Source organism: Babylonia areolata, chromosome 20 (genome assembly GCF_041734735.1).
Source record: "Babylonia areolata isolate BAREFJ2019XMU chromosome 20, ASM4173473v1, whole genome shotgun sequence".
Lineage (NCBI taxonomy): Eukaryota > Metazoa > Mollusca > Gastropoda > Neogastropoda > Buccinidae > Babylonia > Babylonia areolata.
Genome location: NC_134895.1, coordinates 14,676,540 through 14,689,039, shown reverse-complemented (window position 1 = coordinate 14,689,039; position 12,500 = coordinate 14,676,540). Strand labels below are relative to the sequence as shown.

General features: G+C 43.5%; 1 protein-coding gene across 2 annotated transcripts in view; it reads left to right on the top strand.

Moving 5' to 3' along the window:
• Nucleotides 1-644: 644 nt before the first annotated feature.
• The window catches only part of LOC143294819 (mucin-13-like), a 30,930-nt gene continuing 19,074 nt past the window's right edge, over nt 645-12,500 (top strand). For both annotated transcript variants that reach the window (XM_076606316.1, XM_076606315.1), the window contains exons 1-2: nt 645-784; nt 6,430-7,065. In XM_076606316.1, the coding sequence (XP_076462431.1) occupies nt 7,023-7,065 (43 nt within the window). In that variant the 5' untranslated portion in view covers nt 645-784; nt 6,430-7,022. The remainder of the gene's footprint in view (nt 785-6,429; nt 7,066-12,500) is intronic.

Here is a 12,500-nt window from a genome sequence, read left to right as displayed (position 1 = left end):
TCTGTGTCTCGGTCCCGGTCTCTCTCTCTCTCTCTCTCTCTCTCTCTCTCTCTCCCTCTCTCTTTCTCTCTCTCTCTCTCTTTCTGATGATGATGATGAAAATAATGGAGGGCCTGGAGGACATGGAGTGACTATTTGCCGCCTGAACAAAAAAAAAAAAAAAAAAAAAAAAATTTTTAATCGGGGTAATGGGTGAGGAGATGCTGTTAACTCACTCAGTACGGCCAGTCCTCTCTTCTCCTCTACACAGACCCCTCGGATGTCCAGTGGGTGTCTCAATGACCCAACTTTTAGCTTCCGTCGTCAGAATTGTGGTATTCTTTATCAACATTCACCTCTTCAGTATAAGAGCCTTCCGCTTGTAATATTTTGATGGTGGTAATTGGGGTGAAACGCTGTTAACGTCGTCTCTTTCGCCGTTCCGTATGGAGAGAGTTAACCTCTTTCTCTCTCTCTCTCTCTCTCTCTCTCTCTCTCGCCTGGGCAAACACAGGGCTTTAAGTTAAGTAGCCCATCCTCCATGAACTCAGCAGCTTCCCCCCTCTCCCCCCCCCCAACCCCGAATCCCCCTCCCCACTGCCCCCCACCCCCCACTCCCCACCCCAACCCCCCATCCCCCGAGTCCCCCAAACCCCAACGTCCCCAAACCCTCTTGCTCCCAAACTCACCTGCTGCAATGTGCTCCAGTGCATGGTGCCCTGTTCGGTGATGTCAGTGGGCCCTACAATTCGTTGCTGGTGGACACTCTACTCTCCGTGGTGGGTTTTTTTTTTCCCCTGGAAAGGTCCACTGATGCTACATTTGCGCGCGCGTGTGTGTGTGTTTGTGTGTGTGTGTGTTGTACTAGTGTGAAATAGTTTTTAGGCAATAACGATTGCAATACTAAAATTTGATTTCGCGTCTTTTCAGACCGTCTGGCTAATACAGACAAACAAAACAAAAAAAAAAAAAAAAAAAAAAAAAAGTGGAAATTTTTACATGGTATGAGTGAACGGCAGTGAAATAGTATTGTCTGCAAAAGTGTTTCTTTGCTGAGAGTCTCCATGGATAGATTGATGCATACATACATACATACATACATACATACATACATACACAGATAGATACATAGATAGATCTCCATCTCGTCTGGTAAGAGAATTGGTTTAATGCATCGGATATTTTCCAAAAGATCTCTCTTTTTTATATCTTTTATTTATGTGTATGTCTACAAGATCCTCGATATTTTGGGTTTTTTGTTGTTGTTGTTGTTATTATTATTATTATTGTTTGTTTGTTTTTGTTTTTGTTTTTTGTTCGTTTGTTTTTGTTTTTCGTGATAATGATGATGACGACGACGACAACGACGATGATGATGATGATGAAGATGGTGATGGTGATGATAAGACAATCTGGAGAGAACATATTATGTTCTTTAGAGCTATCTTTCGTTTAACAATTTTAGCAGTAGTATGTATTCCTATATTATCCATTCTTTCACCGAGAATTTGAAGGCAACCGCCATCGCCGTCATCCATCTTTTAATCTTCGTCGTCCTCTTTGTGATCGTCATAACTGTCGACATCATTCTCACCTTAGTTCTAGTACTAGTTCGAACAAGAGTCTGTATGCAGGCTGCCAGCAGAACAATAATATTGCCTTGTAAAACGCGCAAGTTTCTCTTTTTGGAAACATGCGGGCCGCTCGTCCAGATAGACTGGGCGTTTCATGTCCCTTCCGACCATTTTATTTGTGCTTTTCAAAAACAGACATTTTCGTTATGAACAGATTCGGTGCTCTGTGAAAAAAGTCTCTCTCTCTCTCTCTCTCTCTCTCTCTCTCTCTCTCTCTCTCTCTCTCTCTCTCTCTCTCTCTCTCTCTCTCTATCTATCTATCTATCTATCTCTCATTTTCACTTGTCATTTTTCGTACTCTAAATTCCTTTTTTTTCTGTTATTATTTCTATTTTCCCTTTCGTGGGTTAGTTTTTTAAAAATTGTTGCAGCAACGTATGCTTATTCTATTACCATCAGAGTATAAAATCCCCCCCCCCTCTCTCTCTCTCTCTCAAACACACACACACACACACACACACACACACACACACACACACACACACACACACACACACACATGTCTTCTCTTCTCTGACATAAAGAGAAAATGTTTAGTCTGCAACAATACATTTAGAAAACGTCCAAAAACCTAAACCTATATCGATTTACATAGCATTTCTGTTCGTTATGTGCTTGTGATTTACAGCAACGTTTAAGTTCTTGGAGATGATGTGCTTACAGGAAAGGGATACATGTTAGCGTATTCGTTATGGGGGTGGGGGTGGGGGGAGGGGAAACATTTTGTCAAATGTACGCTTAAGTCCTGTGCAGGAATGTTAGTGTGTTACGTCTTTGGTACTAGTATTTCTATGCTGTCTCACCCACCCTATGTTCATTACGCAGTTCCTTTTGCTTGAAAGCCTCGTGCATGGGCTGGAGTGTCTCGGTTCAAATCTTGTGAACACTTGTTTTGCGTTGTTCTGTACTGAACTCCCTGCGTCTGTTTTTAATACCCTGTCCTGACTTGCCCTGTACAACTCTATCGTTCTGTTCTCTGTTGTACTGGATTATGTTACATTTCACTCCGCTGGGCTTTGGTTTCACTTCCACAAGTTGTCCATTGGCAAAGTTCTCTAGGAATCCACACTGATAGGTACACGAATATATATATATATATATATATATATATATATATATATATATATATATATATATATGTATGTATATGTATTACTTTTTATCACAACAGATTTCTCTGTGTGAAATTCGGGCTGCTCTCCCCAGGGAGGGCGCGTCGCTATACTACAGCGCCACCCCTTTTTTTTCTTTTTCTTTTTTCCTTTTTTTTTTCGTTTTTTTTCCTGCGTGCAGTTTTTATTTGTTTTTCCTATCGAAGTGGATTTTTCCACAGAATTTTGCCAGGAACAACCCTTTTGTTACCGTAGGTTCTTTTACGTGCGCTAAGTGCATGCTGCACACGGGACCTCGGTTTATCGTCTCATCCGAATGAATAACGTCCAGACCACCACTCAAGGTCTAGTGGAGGGGGAGAAAATATCGGCGGCTGAGCCCGTGATTCGAACCAGCGCGCTCAGATTCTCTCGCTTCCTTGGCGGACGCGTTACTTCTACGCCATTACTCCACACTGTTGTGTGGTATGTAGTATACTATGCTGTGCTTACCATACGTATCTGTCCTGTTTGATATGTGTGTTTATTAATCTTTTTTTTTCTTTCTTTTTTTTAATTTGTGAGCTGGGAGGTGGAGGGGGCGTAAATTAACCCAGTGTGCGTTATTACTTGTTTGCGCGCATGTAGCGGTATGTTTTCCTTTTTGAACTTTTGGTCCAATCTTTGTCATATTTCGTGAGCGTTGAACTCGGTTGTGGGTTGAGATATTATTGTGTGTGGGGGTGAGTGACGACCCTTGCTGGGGGTGCAGAATTTTTAATTTCCGGTTCGTTGAATAAGGATGTATTGTGTTGTGTTTTATTGTGCTGTTATGAACTGTACTGTATCGTACTGTTCCGCATTGCTTTGCTTTGCATTGCGTTCCACTGCAGCGCCCTGTTTTGTACAGTGGGCCTACTGTACTGTACTGTACTGGACTGGACTGGACTGGACTGAGCACTTTATTGTACTATATTATACTCCACTGCACTGTACTGCACTTTTACTGTACTGTACTGTACTGTCCTTATGCACGTCACAACGTTGTACAGTACTGCACAGTTCTGTACTGTATAACATTCATTGTTCTGCATTTAAGTGTCCTGTATTGCTCGGCCCTGTCCTACCCTGTCCTGTCCTACCCTGTCCTAACCTGTCCTGTCCTGTCTTGTTCTACCCTGTGCTGTTCTACCTTGTCCTACCCGGTCATGTCCTGTCCTACCCTGTCCTTCCCTGCCCTGCCCTGTCCCGTCCTATCCTGTCCTACCCTGCCATTTCCTGCCCTACCCTGTGCTGTCCTGTCCTACCCTGCCCTGCCATTTCCTGCCCTACCCTGCCATTTCCTGCCCTACCCTGTGCTGTCCTGTCCTGCCCTGCCCTGCCATTTCCTGCCCAACCCTGTGCTGTCCTGTCCTACCCTATCCTACCCTGCCCTGCCCTGCCCTGTCCTGCTCTGTCCTGTCCTGCCCTACCCTGCCCTGCCCTGACCTTCCCTGCTCTGCCCTGTCCTGTCCTACCCTGCACTGCCCTGTCCTTCCCTATCCTTGTCATGTCTTGCCCTGCCCTGCCCTGCCCTGCCCTGTCCTATCCTGTCCTACCCTGCCCTGTCCTGTCCTATCCTGTCCTACCCTGCCCTGCCCTGTCCTTGTCATGTCTTGCCCTACCCTGCCCTGCCCTGCCCTGTCCTTGTCATGTCCTGCCCTGCCCTGCCCTACCCTGTCCTGTCCTGTCCTGTTCTACCCTGCCCTGTCCTGCCCTGCCCCGTCCTACCCTGCCCTGCCCTGCCCTGTCCTATCCTGTCCTACCCTGCCCTGTCCTGCCCTGTCCTGTCCTTGTCATGTCCTGCCCTGCCCTGCCCTACCCTGTCCTGTCCTGTCCTTCCCTGTCCTACCCTGTCCTGTCCTACCCTGTCCTAACCTGCCCTGTCCTGCCCTGCCCTGCCCTGTCCTGTCCTGTCCTGTCCTGCCCTGTCCTGTCCTGTCCTACCCTGTCCTGCTCTGTCCTGTCCTGTCCTGTCCTCTTCCATCATGTGCTGCCTTGAACAACACTGTTCCAAACAATGCTGTATGTGTTTGTTGTAACGAACATCGCTGTTCTGTTCGTTACTGTACGAGTTGCTGATGTGCATTACTGTACGGCATTTTAAGCTGTGGTGTGCTGTGCTACGCTGCACTTCAACACTGCACTGAAGTGTACAATGTTGTGCATGCTGTGTTGTGTTATGTTGTGCTGTGCTGTGTTGTGTTGTGTTGTGTTGAACTGTGCTATGTTGTGCTGTGCTGTGTTATGTTGTCCTGTACTGTTGTGTGCTGTACTGCTCTGTTGTGTGATGTGCTGTACTTTGCTGTGGAGTGCTGTACTCTGTTGTACTGTTGGTTCTTGTGCTGTACTGTGCTGTGTAGTGCTGTACTGTGCTGTGTTGTGCTGTACTGTACTGTGCTGTGTAGTGCTGTGCTGTGCTGTGCTGTGTAGTGCTGTGCTGTGTTGTGTTGTACTGTGCTGTGTAGTGCTGTGTTGTGCTGTGCTGTACTGTGCTGTGTAGTGCTGTACTGTGCTGTGTTGTGCTGTACTGTACTGTGCTGTGTAGTGCTGTGCTGTGCTGTGTTGTGTTGTACTGTACTGTGCCGTGTAGTGCTGTGCTGCGTTGTGTTGTGCTGTACTGTGCCGTGTAGTGTTGTGCTGTGTTGTGTTGTGTTGTGTTGTGCTGTGCTGTGTTGTACTGTGCTGTGTAGTGCTGTGTTGTGTTGTGCTGTACTGTGCTGTATAGTGCTGTACTGTGCTGTGTTGTGTTGTGTTGTGCTGTGCTGTGCTGTACTGTGCTGTGTAGTGCTGTACTGTGCTGTGTTGTGCTGTACTGTACTGTGCTGTGTAGTGCTGTGCTGTGCTGTGCTGTGTTGTGTTGTGCTGTACTGTGCCGTGTAGTGCTGTGCTGTGTTGTGTTGTGCTGTACTGTGCTGTGTAGTGCTGTGCTGTGCTGTGTTGTGTTGTACTGTACTGTGCCGTGTAGTGCTGTGCTGCGTTGTGTTGTGCTGTACTGTGCTGTGTACTGTGCTGTGCTGTGCTGTGCTGTGTTGTGTTGTGCTGTACTGTGCCGTGTAGTGTTGTGCTGTGTTGTGTTGTGTTGTGCTGTACTGTGCCATGTAGTGCTGTGTTGTGTTGTGTTGTGTTGTGTTGTGTTGTGTTGTACTGTGCTGTGTTGTGTTGTGCTGTGCTGTACTGTGTTGTGTTGTGTTGTGTTGTGCTGTACTGTACCGTGTAGTGCTGTGCTGTGTTGTGTTGTGTTGTACTGTGCTGTGTAGTGCTGTGTTGTGTTGTGCTGTACTGTGCTGTGTTGTGCTGTACTGTGCTGTGTAGTGCTGTGCTGTGTTGTGTTGTGTTGTGCTGTATTGTGTTGTGTTGTGTTGTGTTGTGTTGTGTTGTGCTGTACTGTGCCGTGTTGTGTTGTGCTGTACTGTGTTGTGCTGTACTGTGTTGTGTTGTGTTGTGTTGTGCTGTACTGTGCTTTGTAGTGGTGTGCTGTGCTGTGTTGTGTTGTGCTGTACTGTGCCGTGTAGTGTAGTGCTGTGCTGTGCTGTGCTGTGTTGTGTTGTGTAGTCATGTGCCGTATTGTGCCTTACTGTGTAGTGCTGCACTGGGTTGTGCTGTAGATCCATAAATCCATGCTGTTTTATTTCGTCATCATGTTCACGATAATCATTCCAACCACACGAAATGTTCTGTTTCAGTGTCTGATACACGTTTCGTTCCGCGAAAATACTACATGGTCACCACGGTTTTCAGTGACTATCATCAAGGACAAGAGGATCCAGCGTGTTGGTGTGATCGACTCTACTACCCCCAGTGTTCGTCACAACCAGAGTGTTGACGTGTTGAACTATCCCTCCCTCCAGTGTCAGTCACATCCAGAGTGTTGACGTGGTGAACTATCCCTCCAGTGTCAGTCACATCCAGAGATTGTTGACGTGGTGAACTATCCTTCCCTACCTCCAGTGTCAGTCACATCCAGAGTGTTGACGTGGTGAACTATCCCTCCCTCCAGTGTCAGTCACAACCAGAGTGTTGACGTGGTGAACTATCCCTCCCTCCAGTCTCACTCATATCCAGAGTGTTGACGTGGTGAACTATCCCTCCCTCCAGTCTCAGTCACATCCAGAGTGTTGACGTGGTGAACTATCCCTCCCTCCAGTGTCAGTCACATCCAGAGTGTTGACGTGGTGAACTATCCCTCTCTCCAGTGTCAGTCACAACCAGAGTGTTGTGTCAGCGACGTGCGGGCGTGTCTTTCAGGGGCAGCTGAGACTTGAAAGAAGGTGTCAAGATGTGGGTCTCCCCTGTGTTCTTTTTCTTTGTCATCCTTACAGGTGAGGACGCTTTCTTTGAACTGAGTGAGTGCGTGAGGAGTGTGTGTGTGTGTGTGTGTGTGTGTGTGCGTGCGAACGTGCGTGTGTGTGTTTGTGTATTCGTGCGTATCTGTATGTGTGTGTGTGTGTGTTGGGGGGATGTTTGCATCTTGTTTTTTTTAGATTGTATGCATGAAAATGATCTTTTAAGGAGAGATGAGTACGAAAAACCACAAACAGAAATATATGTACAGACGAATTTACTGTCAAACACCTAAATAAAACAAAAAATTCGACAGAAAAAAAAAGAACATTGGAAGGATGATCAGTTGTAATGCTGGTTTTCAGAGCTGCTTGCTCTTTTTTTTTTCTTTTTTTTTTTCTTTTTTTTTACTGGCAAGGGCAGTTTCTACATGAGAATTTCATACTTTTGTAGCATTATGATAAAAAAAAATCTCTTTCACGGTAACGTTTGATTTTAATTCTGGGGACAGACAAAACACAAAGAGTCAGAGGAGGAGCACAGCTATCTAGAAGGCGTGTAGATCAGGACAGAATGTCATGGATGTGAGCAGGGGACGAACAAGAGAAGCGAGATATGACAGAGCAGTTTCATTTTCAGTTTCAGTAGCTCAAGGAGGCGTCACTGCGTTCGGACAAATCCATATACGCTACACCACATCTGCCAAGCAGATGCCTGACCGGCAGCGTAACCCAACGCGCTTAGTCAGGCCTTGAGAAAAAAAAAGGGTGAATAAATAATAGATTAATACATAAAAGAGAACTACCACTACTACTAATATGTATAAGGCGCAAAAACTTGATGGAGTCAACTATAAGCGTACATAAATAAATAAATAAATAGATTTTTTAAAGGTAATAATAATAATAATAATAATAATAATATTAATAAAATAAATAAAAAAGACAACAATGATGATAAATGACACAACAAACACGTGGCAATACTTCGTTTTCAAACAAAGCAACAACAAGTGAAAAAAAAGGGTGAATAAATAATAGATTAATACATAAAAGAGAACTACACTAGTACTAATAATATGTATAAGGCGCAAAAACTTGATGGAGTCAACTATAAGCGTACATAAATAAATAAATAAATAAATAAATAAATAAATAGATTTTTTTAAAGTAATAATAATAATAATAATAATAATAATAATAAAATAAATAAAAAAGACAACAATGATGATAAATGACATAACAAACACGTGGCAATACTTCGTTTTCAAACAAAGCAACAACAAGTGTAATCACTTTGAACGAAAACAGTCGCATTTCGTAATATCCGGACAGAGCGTTGCAAGCTTATATTTAATCTGTGCTTGTACTGGGAGCCAGTGAAGTGCCCTGTCAGTAGAAGTGGTTCAGCATGATCATAATCTTTTCGCTCTATGGACTAAGCCTTCCTGTATAATTTTGTACCCTTTGAAGCTTATTATGAAGAACATACAATGGACGGCCAGAAAAGAGCGCATTGCAATCGCCAAGTTTTGACAAAACAAAAGCACAAGTTTCTGTGGTTAAGTACCTACGAATGATAGATAGTTTATACGTCGTATCTCTGCAAAAAGCAGATTTACAGATGTTTGCAACGTGCTTGTCCTACAACATATGGTCAGAAATAATGATTATAACCTACACTCCTAGCAATAAGGAGCGAGTGATGTCTCTGGGACTCCAAACTTTGGTGAATGTGTGAAATATGGCTCATGGTCACTTTTCTTGCTTTAGTTCTGATCAGAAGAGCTTCAGTTTTTGTCATTATTCAGTTTAGGTTTATTATTTCACACACGCACACACACACACACACACACACACACACACACACACACACACACACACACACACACACACTCACACACACACACACTATTTAGATTAACCTTGGTGACTTCTCAGTAAGATCGACAGAGAGATAAGAGGCAAAAGGCGCATAACGGCTATTCAAGAAGAGAAGCAGATGGTCATAATGTAGAACGTCTCAGTGAGTGAATGAAAAAGAGAGAAGGGGAAGATGTGATAAAGAGGGGGGGTGGGGGGTGGGGGTCTAACCATTGCGGATCAATATGTGTAACGCGTAAGTGAGGAGCAGAGACAGAAAAAGACGTGAGAGAGATTGGGGGTCGGGAAAAGGGGGGAAGGGGGCGAGGGGGGGGGGAGGCGAGAGGGAGAGACAGAGATAAGACAAAAACAGAGATATACCAACAATAAGCTGAGTGTGTGTATACATGCGGGTTTGTTTTTGTTTGTTTGTTGTTGTTTGTTTTTTGTTTTTTTTGTTTTTTTTTGGGGGGGGGTTATTGTGTGTAACGCCTGCATGAGTGCATTTTAATATTCATCCTTACAGCTTATGTAACAAAAAAATAACAAAAAAAACAGAGACATACCAACAAAAAAGATAGATAAGCTGCGTGTGTGTGTGAAAGAGAAAGTATGGTTGTTTGGGGTCATAATGTGTAACGCCTGCATGTTTTTATGTGCATGCATTTTGATCTTCATCTTTGCAGTTTATGTAACTACAGACATCACGGTTTTTCTTTTTCCAATGTGAACATATGCAGATGACAACGATATTTTTTTTGGGGGGGAGGGGGGGGGAGTGCTTTCACAGACAGGACACAACGGCCGAGTGGTTAAAACATTGTGACTTTCAAAATGTGTTGGTTCTGGGTTCAAATCTGGCCACGGCGCCTGGTGCGTGAAAGGTTAGAGATTTTTCCGATCTCCCAGGTCAACATAATTATGTGCAGACTTGTTAGCGCCTGAACCCTTCTGTGTGTATACGCATGCAGGAGATCAAATATGCACGATAATAATCCCGTAATCCACGTCAGCGCTCGGTGGGTTATGCAACCAAGAACATACTCAGCATGCACCGTACGAAAACGGAGAATGAATGCCTGCTCAGAACGGTTAAAAAAAAAAAAAAAAAAGAAACTCAACGTAAATTCCCGCTCGTGCATAAGAGTGAAAGTGGGAGTAGCCGCAACGAATAAAAAAAGAAGCAGAAGAAAAAGAAGAAGAAGATGATGATGATGATGATGACGACAAAGATGTCGACAACGACGACGACGACGACGACGATGATAATGATGATGATTTCTTCTTCTCCTTCTTCATTCATTGGCTGTTACTCCCATGTACACGCGAAAAGGCGAGTGGGCATTTACGTTTATGACCATTCATACCCTCGCCATACAGGCAGTCGTACTTCGTCTTCAGGGGAGAGGGTTGCGTACCGAGTGTGTTCTTGTTTCCATGAACAACTGATCGCTGACATGGATTACGTACGGGATCTTAAACATATGCGTGTCTGATCTTCTGCGCGCGTATGCACAAGAAGGGGGTTCAGGCACTAATAAGCAGGTCTGCACATCTATTGACCTGGGAGATGGAAATCCCCACCCCCACACCCCTTTACTCCCCAGGCGCCATAACCGAGATTCGAACCTGGGACCCTCAGATATTAGTCCAGCGCTTTATAATTAACCAATCGGATGTTGTGCCTGCCAATAGATCTAGCTGTTGGCTCGTCTCAGGATGATGAGGAGGAGGAGGAGGAGGAGGACGACGACGACGACGACGATAACAACGAAGAAGAAGAAGAAGACTGATTGATTGATTGACTGAATCTTTAATGGGTAAAGAATTAGGCGCAGTAAAGGCCTTTTTTTTTTTTTTACAATTATGCCCATTTAACGACACGAAACATAAAAATAAACAAAGACACAAAACATAGAAATAAAGAAATAAAATGAAATAAATAAAATAAAATGATTAGAACGACGAATAAGAATAGTAATTGGAATAGTCCATTAAAGGTAACAAAGCGATGAAAAGAACGATTGGTATATTATCATGTACGTACGTACTTGCACACACACACACACACACACACACACACACACACACACACATAATTCTTGAACAAGCAAACAAAGACATACGTACACATTTACGCCCACACACTCAAACACACACAAACACACACACGCACTTACTGTTCATTTGCTAGCACGATCACACATACATTTAATTTTTCATTCATCATGGCATGGCAGCTAGTGGAATGAGTACAAGGAAGCATTTGCAAAAGACCGCGAGTAGGTTAATCAAAAGTATCGAATAGAAATATTCTTATGTTAGTTTTAAGAAGAAGAAGACACAGATCGTTTTCTTTCCAATCGCAAAGACGTGGAACAAGCTCCCTGGTAACCTCCGTCATTCTGATTCCCTCGCATCTTTTAAATCTCGTCTCAAAACTCATCTTTTCCCTCAGCAGTAAGTTCAATTGTGGCAGGTCCACTTCCTTTGCGTTAGCTGTGCTTGACTATGTATGTATACATATGTATGTGTACATAACTACATGCATGTATATGAATGTGTATTGTGTGCGCGTGCGTTTATGTAAGTTTGTGCCTGCCTGTGTGTGCGTATGTGTTAGGGTAGCTGTTAGATACACATGTATTGTTAAAATATACGTACGCAGTGTGTGTGTGTGTGTGTGTGTGTGTGTGTGTGTGTGTGTGTGTGTGTGTGTGTGTGTAGTCATATTTTGGTGTGTGTATGTAACATAGATGTAATGTTTTATGTTAACAAAGCGTTTTTGTAAAGCACCTAGAGCAGATTTCTGGATAGTGTGCTATATAAGTATCCATTATTATTGTTATTAAGAAGGAGGAGGAGGAGAAAAAGAAGAAGAAGAAGAACTACAAGGTGAACGGGTCGAAATACTATCATGTTCGCACGTTCTAAGGGCGTAGGCTGCGCGTGCCTTTCACGGACAAAAAGGCCGTGGAAGGTGTTGTGAGAAGAACAATCTGTAGCGGGGTCTGTCGGCCTGATAATCCTTTGGTCAACACGGAACAACAGAGTAAACCACGTTGTGTGCTCGGGAAGGGTGAAGGGAGAGGGAGAGAAGAGTGGGAATTTTTTTCTTTCTTCTTTTTGTTCTTCTCTGTCTGTCTGTCTGTCTTTGTCTCTCTCTCTCTCTTTCTTTGATAACCTTTCTTTTACTTTGACTTTTTTTCCCCCCGAAATTTGTTCTGTCTTTCTCTTTAAACTTTAAGATTTGCATTTTTGTTTTAGTGATGGTTTTTTTTGTTGGTGTTTTTTTTAAACTTCTAACTACTGATGTCTCAAAATTGTATGTTGACGTAATCTCTCTGGAAACATGACGTATGAATGACGACATGTCACAGCATGATGTCTCAGCTCTTACGTATTTTGATCAGACAAGGTGTATCACCTCTGCAGACAAAATGCATCATGATCTACACATAATTATTGACCAATGGACAAAATGTTGGAATGAGAAAAGTGCAAAAGAACAACCTACTGGTTTTACATGTAATGTTAAGACTAACATTCGCAAACTACGGACAGAAAGGAAAAAAAAAAATACGGCTTTGATATTCTTCACTTATACAATC